At 48.6% G+C, this 21333-nt stretch overlaps 1 protein-coding gene across 10 annotated transcripts in view; it reads left to right on the plus strand.

The window, feature by feature from the left end:
* LOC135812254 (mucin-5AC-like) overlaps positions 1–21333 on the plus strand; it is a 127846-nt gene that overhangs the window by 92863 nt on the left and 13650 nt on the right. For 6 of the 10 annotated variants that reach the window (XM_065325604.1, XM_065325607.1, XM_065325608.1 and 3 more), the window contains exons 1-2: positions 13647–14810; positions 20309–20794. In XM_065325604.1, coding sequence (XP_065181676.1) covers positions 13845–14810; positions 20309–20794 — 1452 coding nt within the window. In that variant the 5' untranslated portion in view covers positions 13647–13844. Of the gene's footprint in view, positions 1–13645; positions 14811–20308; positions 20795–21333 lie in introns of those variants that run through there. The other 4 variants (XM_065325615.1, XM_065325618.1, XM_065325619.1 and 1 more) reach the window with 3 other exon arrangements.

Below are 21333 nucleotides of genomic sequence, written 5' to 3' on the forward strand. Positions count from 1 at the left end.
ACTCGTGCTACCGCAACTACACGCATGGGAAAACCGTTGCGAACACAAGTGCCGCAAAGGGCCCGACTATTTCCCTCCGGGAAACGTTCCAGCAGGCTTTCAACTGGCTTGCTGGACATATTGAAAATGACCTCTTCTCCACGGGGAGTGCCGTGAAGGCTATACGAATGGATTGTTTGACCAGCAAGTACCAGGAGAAGCTGAGAGACCTGGGTGTCACAAGTAGCTATCGCACATTCCTCTTGAAGAAGAGAATTGTGGATCATTTCAATGATAGGGTCATGTTCGTCAGACAGTCAGTGACAGAGCCTGAGTCACTTGCCCCGGCAACTCTCACGCCACCAAGTTTGGCAACTGTCCTGGCGGAAGCTGTAACTCGTGGCAGTGCCCAATCACAGGAGACCGACAGCAGTGATAGTGATGTATTTGCTGTGGATGAGCCACCCATGTCAATGGCTCATGACATTTTCCATGCTGCCTTACAAGTCAGAAGTGACATCAAAGCTATCTCCCCCATCCTGCCTGACATTCCACACGAATCTGACCTCACTGAGGAGAATGCCAGTCGGTGCGTGCCAGATAGTCTTTACAACTTCCTGGCATGGGTGCTTTGTGTGGGAGACATCGAGGATTGTGACAGTGTGGTGAAAAGAGCTAAGCTGGATGCGCCTAAGAGAGCCAAGGTCTTGTCTCTTGGGCAAGATATTGTGTATGCCGCGACAAGAGGCCGCATCATAACACCTAAGAGTGATGCTCTTCCTATGACAGTCCGCCACCTGACCAGAAGCTCTCTGAGATCGACACCTCGCTGGCAAAAGAGGCATTGGACACCGACGTGTTTGTGCCCAGCGTTATTGACCCGACAAAGAATGTTTTCTTTTGTTGGGACAACAATGACCTTTGCGAGGAAACGGTTACCGGAGAAGGCACAACACACTGCACCCACGGCATTGTCCTTCAAAGGCAGCACGAATCTTCTACACCAGCATCCACCAATCCGCCGGCAACATCTGCATCTACAGCCCCTACTACACGCAGCAAGAGGGCAGCAAGGTCACTACCTGCACCACCACCAGCAGAGTATGAGTATGTGTCTGGACCGAGAAGAGAGCCACCCCAGCTTCCAGCACTGGACCCAGCACCATCCTCATCGAGCCACATAGGTGCACAAACTGACATGTTATGGGTATTGCTGCGCAATTGTCCTGCAGTGCCAGATGCATCATCAGAGCAATCAGACGAGGCTCAACAAACAGTGCCCAGCTGGTCAGGATTCAACTCTATGATTAGTACGTCACCAAAGTCCACAGCTGTTGGCTACTTGCCCGTCATTCCAGCACCTCCAACAGATATTGGCGTAGTGCTGGAGGTGTTGAAGCGGTCTTCAGCAATATCGCGCCAGCTTAACCAGAAGCACTGCATAATCACTGCTGATCAAGCTGTATAATATGCCAAGGGCTTGGAAGTGCTGTGGAAGCAGAAAGATGCTTTTCCAGATGTGGTGCTTCGACTAGGTGCATTCCACACCACCTGCTCTTTTCTGTCTGTCATTGGCAAGCGCTTTGCAGAAGCTGGCCTCACTGATCTGCTAACTATGACAGGCATCGTTGGTCTACAGTCTGTCAAGGGTGTAGTCAGTGGAAAGCACTACAATCGTGCCATACGTGTGCACAAGTTGCTGTATGAAGCATTGACACGGCTGAATTTACAGCACCTGAATAAGTCGCTCTCCAGTGATGATGCTGTCGAATGGGACAGACTTTCAGCTGTGCTCCGGAAAGTGCAAGAGACGAAGGCGACTGCAACAGTTTCCAGCATAGTGAACAGCAACGACTTTAGCCGCTTGTCCAGTCGTCTTGAGAAGCACTCTACTGATTTGCGCAAAGCCTCGCCCATGGCGGCCCTTTGGCTCTCATACTTGGATATGGTCCAGCTTCTTCTCCTGTTCCTCCGTGCGACGAGGACACAAGACTGGAGCCTTCACCTGGCCTGCATTCGCCGCATGCTGCCATGGTTCTATGCTTACAACCACACAAATTATGCGCGCTATGGCACCTATTACTGGGCCGACATGTCCACACTCTCTACAAGGAATCCTTCTGCCCATGAAGCACTTCAGTCCGGAGACTTCTGTGTCGCAAGGTCGGAACGGCACTTTGCACAAGTCCCAGTGGATCAAGCTATTGAGCAGACTCTGAACCGTGATAGTAAGACTATGGGTGGTATTGTCGGGTTCAGCCGGAATCCTGGTGCTGTCCATCGCTGAATATTAACCATCCATGAGCGTTCGGCAACTGTAAGAGCGTGCCATGACTTGGCCAGAATGGACGAGGGTGGTGCGTTTGGAGATGTGTCGCGCCACCCAGACGAAGCAGTGGCCAGCATCTCCCGAGACGAGAAAGCTGTGGTAAAGATCGTCAACCAGCTACTGGATTGGGGCAGTCCATTCGATGGCAAGGAGCTGGTGAGCCTCTCAACAAGAACGGTGTGCACGCCAGCTGCTCAAACAGAGTTGTTGCAGGCCCAGGCAGAAGGAGAAGTAGCCTTCCAGCTGTTTCTCAAAGAGCGCCTACAGTCTACCAAAGCCAGTTTCTTTGACCGGATTCCAGCGAGGAAGCTGCCTTTATTCACAGACAGCAAGAAGAAGGCAAAGTCCACTTCCAAGTTCGAAGCCGTGAAAGCTGACCGCCAGCTGTTCACACAGCTCCTCATAATCCCTACTTCTCTTTGTACATACATCTACATCTACTGTTCTTTCAATCAAATGAACCCCTCGATAGGCACATTGCCTTTGGGTCATTTCATAATAATAATAATAATAATAATAATAATAATGGCAAAGAATCGCACATTCGACGTGCGAACGTTAGTGCAATATGAGCTCGGGCCTGTTCCGTGGGCAATAGCCACTGTTGATGGCGGGATGGTTTCAACGCAGAAGTCCAAGTTGCTACATGCACTGGGGAAAGACAGTGCACTACGAGATCACCCGCCAGCTGGCTGCTGTGTTGTGATTGACGCAATGGCACTTCTTCAAGCTATGCCTTCCCCACCTCCGACATTCGGTGCACTCAGTGACCAGATCTTCCGGCAGCTGTTGGCAAACATGGTCAGAAGCAATGCGTCACGTGTAGACTTTGTAACTGACCAGTACTGGGACATCTCTATCAAACAGCTCGAACGCCAGAAGAGAACTGGGTAACAAGATCCACTAGTGATTCGAGCAGAGCGTCGTGACCAGGCCACACCAAAGGAATGGAAGCGGTACTTGTCCAACGGTACAAACAAGACGAATTTGGTTCAGTTCCTTGCCAAAGATTGGAAAACATCAGAGCACTTTGTGTCCTTGTTGGGAACCGAGAAGCAAGTCATCATTACAGTTGGCACCACTTGCATTCAGCTTGCTGCACCATCGTTAACAGCAACATGTCTTCGTGCAACCGAGATACCAGAGCTATTCTGCACTCATGAGGAAGCAGACACAAGGCTACTGCTTCACTCAGCCCATGCAACATCTCATGGTTTCCAGTCAGCACTCATATGTTCACCCGACACAGACGTTGGAGTCATACCCATTGGTTTGTGCACGTCTATCAATGGCCAGCTCGTCTTCAAGACTGGTTCCGCGAAGAAGCCTGAGCTAGTTGACATCAGTGCCCTCTCTGCAAAGCTTGGTCCAGCTGCTTCTGAAGCACTTATAGGCCTGCATGCTTTCATCGGATGCGATAGCGTTAGCGCTTTCTCAGGGAAAGGGAAGAAGGCCGCTCTGGAATTGATCAAGAAAGACTGTGCGCAGGCAGAGGCGATGGCTGAGTTGGGCAAGAGTTTCAATGTGGACAAACGACTGCAAGGGCTGTGTGAGGTGTTCTTGGCCAGATTGTATGGATGTGAAAGCTTGTCAAATATCAATGACGTACGTTTCGAGCTGCTGCGCAACAACTCCAGTACACCACAGTTTTTTTACCCTACTTGTATACCTTACCCGACAGTAACCATATTGGCTTACAAAGCATTTCTTTCTTTAGATAGATTATTATTATTTTTTATTATTATAGGCTTTTCCGCGTGGGCATCGTGTATGCAAATGCAGGGGCATGCCAACATGAAGTTGTATGCATGCTATTTACCACGGAAATGAGCAGCGATACATGATATCACATACAGCTGATATATATACTATGCATCTTGCTCTGTTTTGTACTGTAGACTACTATAAAAAGGAGAGTGTAGTGAGCACACATACTCCAAAATTATTTATTTATTTCTAAGTTCTAGCCTTTATGATCGTGCACTCATCACATTATTGTTATCTAGATAATCAAGATTCCATAACCAGTTACAGTTCGTGATGAGCTCTTTCAGTCTCATTACCAGCCACTCTTTTTTAGTCTTATTTCCCTCGAATTCAGTATAGCATCTACCTGATTCGTTACAAATTTACCATGATTCATAATTAATTGTGAATGCAATTAGAGCTGTGATATGAGAACATTCATACAATGTTCAAACTACTTCATACTGTGCAATACGGAGTACCTATGTTCAGCAACGATGAACAGCTTGCTTGCTTCTGAAGTGTGATCCAGATTGCCTCGGGCTGTCCAGTAACATTGAAAGTAGTGTAGTAGAAAACTACTGCTAGTAAACGCTACTTCCTGAGTTCTCAAAACAACCTCGAAGTAGCTACTACTAAATTCGTTCCCTATCGATTCGTACTGGTACTAGGGCTTCATTTCGTCAGCCACTATACGTTCAAGTGAACATTTCAGTCTCCAATCCATTTGAGAAACGAGTGGTACAGAAGTCAACTACAATTGAAACTAATAATTGCTTTTCAATTTTCAAATGAAAAACGTGTGGTCGAGATAGTTGCGGTACAAATATAACACGTATATGTACACGTCGTGTTGTAAAATTAGCACATCGAGTCTTAAAATAACAAAACGAATTGTAAATATACAACCGACCGTTGAATAATTACCACTCCCGACGACGAAGAAAAGGAATGGAATTTCTACCTTCCCGCACGTCTGCAGGATGTCCAACAAGGACGATCGTGCTTTATATACCCTTGTCTACCATCCTAGCCTAAAATATAGTGCTCGGTCCTAAACTGCAACGACGCCCCTGAAAAAGTTGATTTTCCCATTTGGCAGCTGTACTAGATGTAGTCTTTTGGACGCTGAGTCGACTGCTTTTGGTCCGAAAAGGCTGCGATGCAGCGTTCCTCCTTTATTCCCAATCGAACATGGTTGAACAAGCGGTCACGTGCTCCTGCGTACACCAGTCAGCTGGTCACCGTGCCTGCAGGGTACAACTTACTAGCCTGTTTGACCTTTTTTGGGTGCAGTCCTGTCACTCGAGTTGAACTCGAGTTGAACCTTGGTGTGAAAGTTGTCGCATGCTGGCGTGGTGAGTCTGGTGACCAGGTGATTTGGGCACCCAGGAGCACGTGACCACTTGTTCAACCATGTTCGATTGGGAATAAAGGAGGAACGCTGCATCGCAGCCTTTTCGGACCAAAAACAGTCGACTCAGCGTCCAAAAGACTACAACATATGGGCCAATCGCGGTCATACGTGCTTTTATAAGAACGAAACGGCGCTTTTAGTGACATTTTGCATACAAATCCCCATCTAGTAGGGCGCAGTCACCCAGTTTCGGTGGAAGTGCGCGAGTTCGATTGGGATTCTAGTAGGAAGGGAGCGTCTCAGCTTTCTCGGACCAAGACCATTCCACTCAGCACCCCGAAGACTACAACTGGTGAAATTTTAATTTTTGCCTTAACTTCCCCTTTAATTAAGGCCGTAGATTTTCGTCGGCTTGCAGCCTTTCATCACCGCTGCGTAGGCTTCCTGCTGAATATTCCCAGAGCAACAGAATAGCAGGAGCACATATCCAACACCACTCTCCTTGAACAAGCCAAGGTACAGCCGATTGAGGAAACACTGAAAACGCCTCGACTCCGCTGGTTAGGCCATGTTGCTCGAATGGATAACTCCAGTATGCCAAAGTGTATCCTCTTCGGCGAACTGGACAAGACCCGGTCACGTCATGGGCCCCAGAAGCGGTGGCGAGACAATGTTGTGTCCGACACGAAGGACCGCCAGATAGTGGACTGGTGCGACCTCGCCCAGGATTGCAGAGAGTGGAGATCAGCATGCAGCACCATTCCTCCGACCGAGCGCGTCACCTTAGACTTCTTTTGCACTTGTGGAAAGCGCTATCGCAGTCGCCAGGACTTGACTCGCCACGCCCGTTCTGATCGTGACTTTACGTGACTTCGGGACCTGCTAACATCTCCGGATGGGCATATTGTATTGTATTGTTTTGTGTGTGCGCGCGTGTGTGTGCGTGTGTGTGTTTTACGAGCAACCACGAACCTCGAGAACAGAATACTGCATGATAGAGGTGGTTGCAGACGCAACTATGGTGGTGAAACTGGAGCATCTCGGCCGACCTGAGATCTCGGCTTCAGCGACACTTCAGTGCCCCAAAAAAGAAGTGTGTGTGTGTGTGTGTGTTTGTATGTGTGTGTGTGCAGTGATTTTCAATCGAGCGGCTGCGGGTTCGATCCTCGACGATTATGATCCAACACGTCTTTCTTCTCTTTCTCAGACTCCTCCTGACTTTTCATTCATTCTCCTGGGTGGTTACCAACAGCCAGTGCATGCCGGAGTATGTGGTGTGATGCGTGTGCGGGGAAAAATGAAAAAAAGACCAAACAAGTAGGGATTACCTGGCCAGGAAAAGCCACTTCATAGCTGTGTAGTGTAGACCTGGCTGAATAGTGGCGGTCAATTGTCCAGCTTTGCAAGTTATGGAACCGGGTGCAATCCCCGCTCAAGTTGCTATGGCTTCTGCTGTAGCATCGCTATCACCACCTTCCGCGATGGGCGTCAAATGGTGTGTGTGTGGGGGGGGGGGGGGGGGGAGGGGAGGGAGGTGTGTGTCTGATTACATGATTGGGCATCTCCCCCATCTGATGAGCATTTTCATACACAGAACTCCGAGTAATGGCAAGAAGGACCTGGTTGCGCTATTACTGTTTGTCTTACTGGCTCTGTCCACTGGTCATAGAGCACTATACGGAGCCTGCGGATTTTAGACAGTTGTTTACCTAAGTTGGTATACACATTATTATGCTGTTGTGGTTTTGATTTTGATTTTTTGTGTTTTTGTACTTTTTTCCTTCTAGTACTTTGAGTTGAAGTTGAAGTTTATTGGAACACTTGGGGAATATATTTCTTCACTAGTTTGAGGGAAAGAGACAAACGGGAAAAGTCTGAAGAAAAAATAACTGTCACCACCAGGACTCGAACCAGGGACCCTCGCTTGTAGCTAGCGATGCTCTAACCACTGAGCTATGGTGTAGTCGTCATCCCTGCAGAGACTGTTCAATATTTTCTTCAGACTTCGTAACTCACACTTCCCGTGAATCCACACAGGCGGCTTCTTGTGTTTATTTTGCCCGAAAAAGGGGCTGTGAGAGACAGTTGCCTGAGATTCTCAAGCTGCGTACAGTGCGCTGTGTCCAATGAACAGAGCCGGTAATGCAATACTCAGACAGCAATGACACAACCAAGTCATTTTCTGCCAGTTCTCACATTTATTCATCAGGCAGCATAATAATACTCAAGTTATTATGACGCGCTACTGAAATAAGTACCTCAGTCACCTCTAGCTCTGCCCTCTTTTCACAAGACCCTCCGTGAATACCAGTCAAGGTCATGTCATGCTGTCTGATGAGACTCTGAGTGACGTCAGGAAAGGACTTGGTGGTGTCATTGCTGCACGAGCGTTGTGTACATGTATTACTTGTATTACTTGTATTATGTGCATGTTGATGTGTAGGTGTATGAGCGTTGACTCTTGCCGTGTTGGGCCGAAGCTATCGGCGCGAGATCGAGCGAGGAAAAAGCTCGCAGAAAGAGAGGACACGACCTTTTGGAGTAGCAGTGACTGTCGACTCTGCGTGTGTTTGCTGAGCCATCACGAGATCACGGGATCACCAATTTCTACCAATGCTTTACGGGGGTGACATCTGCCAATGGTGCAGATGACGGCTGGGGAGCACGAGCACAAACGTTGTCCGAGGAATCAGTGCCTTGTTGGGTAATTCAAGGATTGGGAATCGCTGATGCATGCCAACCATCCTGATTTGGCCGGGACCGTCCCAATATCGTGGTGGGAGTTCGACATCTCTCCCAAAGACCAAAAACTTGCATTGCTCGATCTGCTGCCGAAGCTGCGTTTCGAAGGGTGGTGATATGCACCCAAAGGTGCATTTGTCGCATGCCTTACGGCTACATTGGATACATTTGATACATGTTCATACATACATGTAGGTAGAATGTATTATCATTGTCCCTGTCTCAGGTTTGTACAGGATGGCAGGTGTGCTCATGTCCAGCACAACCACGCGGATTAGCGACAACAATAATCGGCATCGCAGGACGTGCAATACCATGCATTGGGCGACCGTATTCCTTCCATGCCCGATTTATTGACACGTGATAATTCACTTGACAACATTATGCTGCCTGTGCTCTATAGGAAAGTTGTCTGCCGGACTAGACCTATTGGCACCAGAAAGAAGCTCACAACACGCCACAGGAACGTGCATGATAGGGTCCGAATCTAAAAATAACCTATCCAACTTGTTGAGTAGCAGTAACTGGCCATACTTGGTGGGCTTCACCAGATCCCTCATTTTTACGTATGTAATATTTACTGAGTACGAGGTCAATATAGGAAATAAAAGCCGAGGTCTTTTACGAGGTTTTTATTTCCTATACTGACCAAGTACGAAGTCAATATTAGATTTATCACGACAAACAGTCCGTATTTCAAATTCCAAAACGATAACCTCATGAATCCCGGTTTTATGATTGCACAACCGTTGCACCACCTACTCATGCAGTGACAATACTGCACTAGGCACCGTTCAACTGCGCAACCCCTAAGCAGTCAAATATAAGCAGTCAATATAGCCCTAAGGAGTGAAATATGCAGGAATATTTGACTGCTTAGGTATGGCAAAAATCTATGTGAGTCAATACTAAGGGAGTGATAACAATGAATATCAGAGGTCGTATCATATCTGTCACTAGTGTCAGGCAGGCAGGCCCTGGCCTGGGCCTGGCGGCGTCATGCAGGTGCTGGCGGCGGCATGCAGGTGACTAAGTGATGCCAGTACTGTGCCGTAGCGCGAGAGGTAGAACTTATTCTGGTGTCGACATTTTGATGCTAATTCTGATTTTTTGTTGAGGAGCGTGGCTGCGTCAGCGCGGATTATTTTGACCTTTTCCGCTGAGCACAGGCTGCATCTTTTTGAGATGTTGCTGTAGGTCTTTGCTCTGTCGACGATGGACCACCTGATATCGTACTCTTCACCCTGGTCCTGCAGTGGCCACAGGCGCTTCGACAGCTACGTGCTTTTGGCTCACTTTTCGTATCTCATAGTCGTGAGGTGGCTGCCATAGCGCGTCTTGAATGGTGTCTCGCAAAGCCCGAAGTACAGTCAAACCTCTTTAGGACGAACACCAAGGGACCGATGACAGTTGTTCGCAATACCGGGAGTTCTTCTTATCTGTATGTTATACCCAGTGAATACACAGTGATCTATCCAATGGAGTTACGAATACTAGTTCTTCTAAATCAAACATTTGTCTTATCAGTGTTCTTCCTAACCAGGTTTCACTGTACTGTTTCTCGTCACCTGAGCTCCGAGCCGTGACGTTCGCTTGGTAGACCCTCCTTTCCTGCAAACACCGGCCGTCAAGAGGGCAAGAGGGTTTAGCTCGGCACTTGCATTCCTCTACTGTTTTTCGCAAGTCGGCCTGGGCCAGCACTTTCTGTTTGTGCCCCTTGATTAGGCAGGCCATAGTGGGTGGGCATACACAAGTAGCTGGCCTTGACCTTATTTTTGTTGAAAATTTTACTAAGAGGTGACGATGCCGGGAAGTGCTTTCGGACTAGCGTCAGAACCCTCTGGCCGTTACTGGTAGACACGGATTTGCTGAATGGCGGGTTGTACCAGATTATGTTTCCCTTTCTTTCTCGGCTCTTCTTTGCCTGGCCCCAGTTGTTGAATGTTGGTGCGGCCGGGAATCCGGCTGATAGTGCTTCCCTGTAGGCCGGTGCACCTCTCGCGCTTCGGCACTGGCGTCACTTAGTCACCTGCATACCGCCGCCAGCACCTGCCTGCCGCCACCAGGCCCAGGCCAGGGCCTGCCTGCCCGCCGTCACTGTAACTTGACTCTCACCCCTCCTTCTCTCCCTCCTTTTTTCACCTCCCATGCAATAACCGACACCATCCGCACCATGTCTCCCTAACTAACGTATCACTTGAAATGTCACACTAATGTCGCGTTTTTGCCACCTTTGCGCGCTATCATCATCATCATCATCATCATCATCATCACAAGCCTATAGCCCTAAGGCCGTCGGGGCGTCACAGAGCAAGTATGAACAAGCGAGCGCCATAAAAATCGATCGCGTGCAGCAGCGAGCAGGTGCAGTCCATGAAATAATATTATCAAATCATGACATCCTGGGCCTGCCTCGGCCACGACCTCCAGCAACACAACCCTGAAGAACAGTCAATGACAAACAGCCGGAACGAACAATATGACCAAAAAATTGCAATTTCCTTTTACGAACAGAAACAATAAGTGGGACTTGTTTGTGAATACTTTATATTTCCTCTCTAATAGACACATTCGCCCGGTGATCAGTGAACGGAATCCTGAGAAGGCGTCGATAGCTTCTCATTTCGAAAGCCTCGATCTTTTTCACAATTACAGCAGTTAAGGTCCAAGACTGGCAAGCATAAAGGAATATGGATAAAACAATAGCATTGAGTAGACGTAATTTCGAGCCGATACTGCGCTATGCCACCTGCGTTTTGGCGCTTTACTCACTTTGCGCGCTCTGTTTTAGCTACCTGCCTGGGTGTAAATTTGGACCCAGATGATGTACAGGTTATCAGGTGTCTGAGGATTGCCTTAGCTTTGCTATGTGCATGAAACGCAGCCCTACAACAATGACCTAGCCGGCTGTCTCTGTTCTCTTCTGCTTTTTTTGTAAATATATTATTAAGATGTAAATGTGAATGTACATCGGCAATGTCTATCATCATGCAGGCGTGTGTTTACCGCCATATTGCCAGGTGTGTCTTTACCACCATAATTATCAACCATAAGTACAGCATAAGTACAGCTGCAGTGGTGTCTTCGACTGCATTCTCCCGAACAGTGTAAACACAGTAAAACAAAGGATATTCAAACCCAAGAGCAAAAGTGGTCTGTGATGGAAACTAGACCCAGACCGTCAATGTGCACAAGTAGCTGGTCACGTGACCAGTACAACAGCAATGTCTAACACGTACAGTGCACGTACGTGTTGGTACTTACTTCCTTTTCACTAATTTCAGTCATTCAGGAGTCTCTGATGAGGTCTGAATGACCGAAACAACTTTCGGAAAGTCTTACTTGTATTTCGTAGTATTTTCGGGACTCAGAAGTAGGGACCGGCGGATTCTGCTCGAAAAGCAGTGAAATTGGCAGAACGATACAAACCTTATGGCAGGCAATTCCTCGAATTCCGCTCCATTTCTTTATCCACATACCAAACATGCATGAAACTTACCAGAAAAAGTACCGAATTCTGCCAATTTCTTTGCCGGCAGAATCCGCTGGACCCTACTCAGAAGTAACCTGTTTCTGCTGAGAGAAGGTTGTGTGGTCGGCCAAAGGACGTAACAGTGGTCAATCAATTTACGGCGACTTTTCAACAGCGAAATTTTGCTTCTTGTACCTGGCTTTGAATTGTTTTCTTTCCAAGGCAACTGTCAAGTAGTTTCTTAGGAACAGTCAGCGTTCTCCTTGACAACGCCATACCTGTGAAAAGCACCATCGACATTGCAAAGGAGTGATAGGACTCAGTCAAACAGCTGCGGGCCAGGGGAAACCGGCTTGCCAAAGGAAAATCACGCGATCTGGAGTCAGGTGATCACGTTTGCAGCGTGCATTCCCCTGTACAACACAATCATGACTGTTCAGTCAGCATACCAGTACTAGTATTTTTGTACTTCTACCATGACTTGTGTAATGCATGCTGGCGTGCAGGTTGCAGTTTTCCTGCTACAATACAGTACGAAATAGAGGTTGCGACTTCCGTGATGATTTTGTTTAGGAATGGGTTTGCTCCCACACTTGCGCTCGCGCTATTCCGCCGACTTGACTTGACACTTGACTGACTCACGACTGCTATCCAGAGAACAAGAAGCTCAACTGATGAGGGGTGAATTCCCCGACACACTGTGTATTGAGCAGGGAGTGGTGCTTTCTTGCAGTTTGCCGAGTCAAAGGTTCGATGGACTTCTCGTGTTCTCTGGATGGCAGTCGTGAGTCAGTCAAGTGTCAAGTGTCAAGTCAGCGGAATAACGCGAGCTCCAGTGTGGGAGAAAACCTATTCCTATACAAAACAATATACTGAAGAAATCTCGTAGCCCATCCAACACAGTCCGCATTTGTTTGTTTTTTACTTCAGCCAGTATATTATGACCACGGCATGCGCTCTGCAGTATTCACTTCGTCTTGATTTGGGGGGTTAGACATGGGGAAGTTGCCATACAGGGGTGGACTGGTGAGCCCGCCTTTCGGCACCGGGTATACAGCTAGCTTGACTCTGTCTCTGAAGAGGATTGCCAAATACATGTACCTGATCTGGTGAGCTGCGTCACGGGGATTTGCAGTCAGATGTGCGACCGCTGGGCTCGAATCGGCGACCTCTCGCTAGTCTCGGTCCGTATTAATTTTGATGATTAGGTAGCTTGGTTACAGTCTGTAACTACAAGTACAGACAGTCCTAGTACTGTCGTAGACATGGAAATCCGGTCACACGTCTAGCGGCCCCAGGGCGCTGGCCATGCAGCCATGGCATGCATTATTACGCGCTGCTGCTGGTCGCATCAACATGTGCGCTGCATGCAACGACTTTCAAAAGTTCTGTACGCGCTGAGGGCGCGGGCCCCGGTCAATCGACTGGATTCCCATGTCCTAGTAGTAGAGTGCTGTAGGTTTGTGACTGCATCATTCCAATGCTACTTACTGCAATGGCTGTACCACCTGAGCGGCTACCACAAATCTTTGAACGTGCTTGTGTGACATTTACATCGTACAAGTCATGTAGATCGCCAGATGCAGAACTGAACCAGTAGACTGCCGCCTACGGGACTGCTTCCCGGCCTCGACATGTTTCAGACGCGCACCAGGTGACCTCATCATGATGGATACTGGATACTGGATACCGATGTCTACTGTCTACTGTCTCCTGTTACTCGAGCAGGGCCAGGCGCCGGGAAAGGGCCAGCACAGGTCAGGGGACAGTCACGAAGAACGCTGGCTACTGCGTTGTTCGTCTACGGTCTAGGCCAGACTAGAGACTAGTAGATCTACTAGAGTAAGGTTGAGCCCACATGACATGGTCCGACAACATCCTGACAGGTCATGCTGATGCCCATGCACGGCTGCTGCTGGTGCCTGGCGACAGTGGCCAGACCAGGCTACGCGTAGATCTGCAGTCTTTGAATGCAGCGCTGTTACCAGTAAAGCCTTATCTACCGTTGTCCCTACACGTAGTTCCAAACACAACTCCGAAACGAACAAGTATACTTATTAGGATCCCCTGTGCGGACCAAAGCGCAGATAGTCACTGAGCTGGGAGTTTTCATTTACCTTCTAGAGTCTGGAAGACCACGGCCACGCTCTTGCAGATCGATCACGAGCTTAGCTTTCGGACGCACTCCACCCTCCCTGGCGCGCTGTAAAGCCGTAGAGATGGCGGTATCAACGCCTGAAGCGGCGTTACTGCGAGATCTAGGCTTAGCCAGAGGTGAAATCGCGTACCACGGTATTTTCACAGTCGAGGATCAGATTGGCCGTGGTTCGGACGCTGATGTGTATCGAGTAGTATGGCAAGGCATACCGGTAGCCGCAAAGGTGTTTCACCCAAGACATGATCAAGCAGATGTGGAGGGGAGAGATAAGAACCTGCGGCGATTTGGCGCTGAGATAGCAAGACTGTCTCAGCTGCACCACCCAAACTTGTGTCAAGTTCTCGGTGTTGCAGTCACTGCCGATCGTCATCTTCCATTGTTAGTGGTTGAGCTATTCGATCATACCCTTTGTCAATGCAGTGTCGGAGCAGATCGGTTTGACCATGTCGCCCTGCTATCCTTCCTGGCGGATGCTGTGGCGGGTGTTCGCTATCTCCATAGCAGAGATCCCCCTGTCATTCATCGTGACCTGACTTTGCGCAATGTGTTGATCAAGGGCCAGATCGCAAAGCTCTGTGACTTTGGTTGTGCGCGACTGCGACCAACAAGTCCTGCGGATTTGGTTGGCTTTCTTCCAGATCTAACGGCATGCCCAGGGAACGTGCTGTACATGGCGCCGGAGGCTCTGCAAAACCCTCCGGTGTACGACGAATCGCTCGACATATTTTCGTTTGGCGTGCTGGCCACGAGCGTCGTGACAGGAGTTGAACCGTCGACAGACCTGCACACCTCACCAAGGACCATCATCAGACAAGTGGAGCGAGCAGACGGAACGAGTGAGGAGAACGTCACGGCTATCACCGAAGTCGAGCGGCGCTGCGTTGATTTGAGAAGAATACCAGACAGCCATCCACTCAAGCCTGCAATCTTTCGCTGCCTGGCAGTCGTTGCGGAAGATCGTCCCAAGGCTGAGGAGCTGCATGAGCTAGTGCTGGACACTGTGAAGGTGGCACGTGGTTTGTCTCCGGTAAGTGATAATTATGCTCATTTTTGATTTGTATTATGTTTATAAGGGGTGGCATGGGCGTAGGCAGGGGGGTGCTTTGGGTGCCAAAGCACCCCCCTCCAAAATTTCGACCATGGGTCTGGTTTGGCATGCATTGTCTGATCAAACAACCGCGACTGCCCTCAGCCCAGACTGGGTGCTTGCTACGTAGATCTGTGAGTACTGCATTGTACTATACGTGCTTGCACTTTTCCGTTGCAGTCAGTATGCTAGTATTAGTTACTGTAAAAGCCATTATTCCCGTAGCTATGCAGAAGACGTTACTTCAGTAACGTCTGGCGCTAGCCAGGGTCCACACAGCTTTATTTTGGTATTTGTGTGTTTGTTTGTTTGTGTCACGCCTGGCGCTATCCGTATCTGACAGCAAAAAAAGCATAGGGATGTTATAAATTTTCAATTCTCCTATTTTTCAGGCATATGCTGGGATTCGAACCCGCACTATCGCAATACATGCATTCCCCCATACACTTCGCATTCATACCCATTCTTCCAAGTTGCTTCACGGTATGATCTTGCGTTTGAAAGCCCTATTTGAATATTGCGGGCAGCTGTATGTGGCCAGCTGTGTTTGATGGTACGGTACGGTACGGGAGACGGTGCCGTATTACCCTCGATCGTACCTGTCCTGTACCTATCCCCTACCGTACCGTGCCATCAAAGACGGCTGGCCACAATGCATATTCAAATAGAGCTTTCAAATGCAAGATCACAATGTGAAGCAACTTGGAAGAATTAGTATGTATGCGAAGTCTATCGGGGGATGCATGCAGGGCGCGCGATAGTGCGGGTTCGAATCCCAGGTTATGTCTTAAAAAAAAAAGGAATTTTTTAAAGAATTTAAAAATTTAACATCCTATGCTTTTTTTGTCTAGGTCATCAAGGCAAAAAAGCATAGCGTAGGGCCCTGAGCTTCCAAGCTCTCTCGTTCTAACGAGGCGCGTATATAACGATTTCCAAAAATTGACTGGTTTACGTATACCAAAGGTAACGATTCTCACTCATTCTCAACGCTCAATAGGACAGTCTATGTGTCGATTTCTGTATAACGATTTCTATTTTAACAACAGATTTCTCCTCGTTAACTCGTTAGAGTTAGCACTTCGTTATGGCTTTTACAGTACTCCATGCAGCCGCGTGGCGTGTGGTCCGGCCTCTACTACCTACAGCTAGCTAGCGCTTGACCGGCCTCGCCCTGCTGCACATTCACCGTGATACATGTATCCCGGTGAGCAACGATGCGGTCACAGATGAGTTTGCGCGGCGCCATCCAAGGCGGATGCACCTGACAAACATCTTCGCCACCGCACCTCAACTATAGGATGTGGTAGTAGGACCTCTAATCTTGCATTTATATGTAGGTATAATGTAGGCAGGCATAGTGGGATGGTCTAAGACCATGATTGAGAAACAGAGGGTACCAGGTTCAAGTCCTACTTGGAAGCGGAAGGAATTTTTCCGGCCGTGCTGCGACCCAGAGTTAATTGGGAACTCGTGGCCTGGCACGAGGGTAACATGGATGCAGTTAATGTGATTTCGGTCTTTGACCACTTTGTGGTGGGTCTCATCTACTCACCTCCCACCGTTTAGGCTCTGCATCTGCGCCTTGATCCTAGAGGGTGGTGGCGCTCCTACGGATGCGAAAAGTCGGCTTCCAGCCGAGTCTCATGCGAACTGTGAAATTTAAAAATTTACTTTGAAATAATTTTTTATACTTCGTCAGTATACAAAAACTTCGTGACTTTTCTTCAACGGTGTTTTTGAGCAAGAATCTGCTCAACGAACCACGCCAAAGGCTGTCATCGACCACCCACATTCATGCTGAGGTAGGTTTGGTTGATCCCGAACAGATTCTCCACCGAAGCCATGCGTTTGAGGACGTTGCCGACAGGAACTCACGAGTCAAATGAAGAAAAACTAACACTTACTTGCTCGAAACTGACACGGTGACGAAGTGGAGCTCGCGGCTGGAACACGGAGTCACGCAGCATTCGCTGCCCTGAAACTGGCCAGGCTCGTACTTGCGGTGCGTGGCCCCCATATGCAACGTGAGAACATAAATCGGTTCCGCTCGCACGGCAAGATGAAACATTTCAGTCGTCGTGCAGCCAGCGCTGACTCCGGATCAGAATGTCGACGACCTGGCTTTCTTCGCCTCTCTCCAGTCAGACGTCTCCGTCGTCGTCTAGGGGAATCACAGGGACCTCCTCGAAGCCGTTGTAGAATGCTGGGAGGATTATCCTGCCGAGAAAATGCGAAGCGTGTGGGTGTGCTTGAGCGACTCGTTTCACGACATAATGGAGGTCGCGGGTTGGAACGACTGAAATAGTCGACACCGATTTGTACACAGCTCTGGAGGTGAAGAGGACGTAGCCAAAGTCCCATGTCAGATCATCACTGCAGCTGAAAAGAATCTGAACGAGTGGGAGCGGAAGCAGCGACTGTTGGCGATGCTGCATCAGCGTCGTCAGGTGACAATGACAGGAGCGACGAAGACTCTGAATAAACTCAATCTCATTCGTCTGAGTTGCTTTTTTCTTTGAATATAGCTTGTAAACAGGTTAGACAATGCCACGAGTGTTATTCCGAGTCAAACGGAACAATTCCAGAGCTGTGCGCAGGCTTCAAAAAAAGTCACGAAGTTTTTGTATACGGAGGAAGTAATATTTTCCGAATCAGGATTTGATCCCAGCCCGAGAGGTGGTGCAGTCCAGTCTCTACCGGCTGGTTTGTTATCCTGATGTGAAGGGAAAACACCCTAACACATTGTGTGGATACATACAAGAACTGTACACAAGTGCATCCAAAAGTCAGCGTTGTCATGACTCCAGTCTGGCGGTGACGTAGCACTTTCAAAGCCCTATTATTCCAGGCGGGTCCAGATTAGGGGATGTGCCTCCTCCTCCCCCCCGCCTTTAGGGTCGCCGATTATTTGTTTGTTTGGTTAAACGCGCAGTTTTCAGGCAAGAACATACACATGCAGGGTAACTGCACGGCCGTCGCCGAGCGCTTGAGTATTTTTTAAGCGCTATGTAGTTCTTGAATTTTGTTTTTTTCATGAGTAAGCCATCAGTCATGAAGCTAGAACAGGAGCAAACAACTACTTGTAAGTTCCCTGAAAACCTAGGAAAGTAGCGCAGAGAGTCAGACGGCAGCGCCACTCCTGAAGTTGCAGCTTACGCCAAAACTCCGGATTGTGTTGGTTGTCCGGAGGAGAAAGTTGAACTAGTAGAAGTGGTTTGGCGTTTGAAGTAAAGCTGCTAACCCATTAGTTGAGAACGAGGGCAATGAAGTGGGACCTGTTGTGTTGCTGACCAAACCTGGTAGTGATGATGCTGTTGGGTCTGTTCAGTTCCCGAGTGCTTGTGCTTGTTCAGTTCCCGAGCGCAGAGTTTCTGTGTTGGGTGACCGTTGTCAAGGACAGTCGCTTCGAGGACGCGTGGCGCGTGTTTGACGGCACAGGCATTCCCTTCACAACCTATGGTGCACGGTATTTTTGTGCTGGAATCGCCACACCTCAATTCTGAGCAGTCTGTGGAAATATGGTGCAGAAGTAGTCGGAAAAGGTGCGTTGACTTGCCGTTATTGCCAACAGCCAACCACAATCACCCTATGCCGTGCTGACCCAGACTTGGCAAATAAATGTTCATTGGTGTGCCACTGCATGTGGATTTCAGAATTGCTGCTGGGGCCTCTTGAACAAGCCATTGACTTTGAGCTGATACCAGCACTGACTGGTCTTCCTCCGCCTGGCGACAGCTTGAGCAGCCTCTTTGCTCGGCCGTGCTGTCTTGTGTGAATTAGGTATCGTAAGGCTATGTATGCTAACCCAAGAGTATTAATCTTCTTCCTTACTTATCATAGACTGCCTCATTCGTCGCATTGTGCCAGGAGAATTTGCTCTTGGTGATGTGCTGTAGATGATTCCACAGCAGCGGCATGTTGTTCAAGAACTGGTTCTGCGCCTGCAGTCTGAGTAACTTTATACAATTACCGTATTTACCGGAGTATAACGCGAACCTGGGTATGATGCCTTCCACCTCTGTTTGCACCAACGTTTTGTCAATTCAAGGTATATTCGGAGTAGAATGCGCAGTCTAGATTGGAAAGCTTCTTCGGTCATTTACATGTACATGTAGGAAGCAATAGAGCGGAAAAAAGGGAGGTTTCGTTTTACTTAATTACGTATGAAAATAAAGTAGGAACTGCAACGTATGGCATGCCGGCCAAGTACCGCAGGAGTGGGTGGACACTACCCTTGTGCCGGTCACGAAGAAAAGGGACCTGACCCGATGCGACAACTGGCGTGGCATTGTGCTGCTCGATGTTTTCGGTAATGTCTTGGCGAGCCTCATTTAGACGGGACTACAGGGCCTGGCCAGCAGCTTCCTGCCTTTATCGCAGTGCGGCCTTCCGCGAGGCAAATCCCGCGCGGACATGGTATGCCGCAGTTGCAGCAGAACCACTTAGGACCGTCAGATTAATTTTCCTGGACCGAGCCAGCAGGGAAAACCCTCGCGCCGTCGGAGACAGTTCTAGTTGTGAGGGAAAAAACCGGGTGTATATCCCTAATGGCGATTAGGCATCATGTAGGCATGGCAAGCACATCACGGCAAAAAGTGATAAAAAAGCAATGAAAATATGCACAGAAATGAAGGGTGGGAGGGCAGGGACACTGGTGAGACTCAAAACTGACTGAAGAAATCAGTAAAAGAAGCGACAATAAAGGACACACCAGATGCCCAATTTGCAACTGAAATTTTTTCGCGATAAATCATTTCTCACCAATCTCGCTGCGTTCGGCCGGCGAGAAATACAACTGCTCAAAAACACCGTTGAAAAAAGTCACGAAGTTTTTGTATACGGAGGAAGTATCTGCTCTCGCCGGTTCCGACTAGTCTCGCATTTGGAGTGCCATCGCGTGGCGTGCTCTTTCTCTCTCTCTCTGCTGCCCCTCCGGTACCCACGTGACCCTTGTGGTAGTGGCTCCACAGGATAGTTGTGTGTCCTTGTGTGCGTGCGTGCGTGTGAGTGTGTGTGTGGGTGGATGCGTGCGTGCGTGCGTGCGTGTGTGTGTTTGTGTGTGTGCGTAAGTGTGCATAACTGTGTTGGTACAATATGTGGTGTTGTTGTGTTGATAAGAAATCTGCGGTGTTGTTGTGTGGGTATGCTGTATTGTGTGGTGTTGTGTTGTGTTCCTGTGTGGGTATGCTCTGTTGAGTGGTGTTGTTGTGTTGCTGTGTGGGCATGCTCTGTGTGGGCATGCTCTGTTGAGTGGTGTTGTTGTGTTGCTGTGTGGGTATGCTCTGTGTGGGCATGCTCTGTTGAGTGGTGTTGTTGTGTTGCTGTGTGGGTATGCTCTGTGTGGGCATGCTCTGTTGAGTGGTGCTGTGTTCTGTTCCTGTGTGGGCATGCTCTGTGTGGCGTTGTTGTGCTTGCTACACTGTGTGTGTTCATTACAGCCTCATCTTTCCAATGTACCACCAGCTGTTGTACGTCGACTGGACTGTATCTCCCAACAGCTAACCCAGCAAGCTACATCCATCACTGCATTGTCGGCACGCAGTGATACGCTAGAGGAACAGCTTACAGAGGCCATTACCAACAACCAGACCACCACACAACAACAACTGACTGCTACACAACAACAACTGACTGCTACACGGGAGCAAGTGTCCACGATTCAAGCCGAACAGAGTTCAGCAACGCAACGACTTACTGAACATCTGGAGGCCATTGCTGAAAACCAGACCATGACGCAACAACAACTGACTGCTACTCAACACACTATACACAACGAACAAACCACCACAAACCGCCGAGTACAAACTCTCGCGGACCAGCTGCGTGATACGAACGAAAAGACTTCCCGCCAGATGACAACGTTGGCAGACCAAATTTCTGCTGTTTCTGGCCAGCTAACAACGATGTCTGCATCCACCCATCAGGTATGAATCTATTATCCCAGAAATAAAACGCTAGTTAATATTTGAAAAGGCGGTGAGGTGCCAGCAGTTTAGGTATTGCAATAAACAGAACCCGCTGAATATCTTTATCAGATTTACTGTTCATCCTGAATGAAAATATTGAACCAGAGTGAGACACTCTGTTGACAGTGATAAAAACTGGTTACAGCATGTGACCCATGTTACTGGTGCTTTCCATTCTTCAGTCTCAGATGGACACTTTCGATTTTGCAATAAATCCTATTGTTAGATGGCAGTCCTTGATGCAGTCACAGTAGACCATAGATTGGTGAAGGCTCCTAGTGGCTGAAGTAGTTTGCACAGCAGAAACCAACCCAAACATGAGGACATGCTGGACTTGTTGTGGAAGATAAGGAAATCAGACAACTGCAATCTGTGCCAGCAATCAAGTTTATAATTATGGTGGGCTGGACCATAGTGTATTGAACGTTTCTGTAACTGATGTGCGACCGACTACAGGGGTTGATGTTATTATGTGTGCATGCACTCACATCATGTGT

The sequence above is a fragment of the Sycon ciliatum genome, chromosome 3 (genome assembly GCF_964019385.1).
Source record: "Sycon ciliatum chromosome 3, ocSycCili1.1, whole genome shotgun sequence".
Classification (NCBI taxonomy): domain Eukaryota; kingdom Metazoa; phylum Porifera; class Calcarea; order Leucosolenida; family Sycettidae; genus Sycon; species Sycon ciliatum.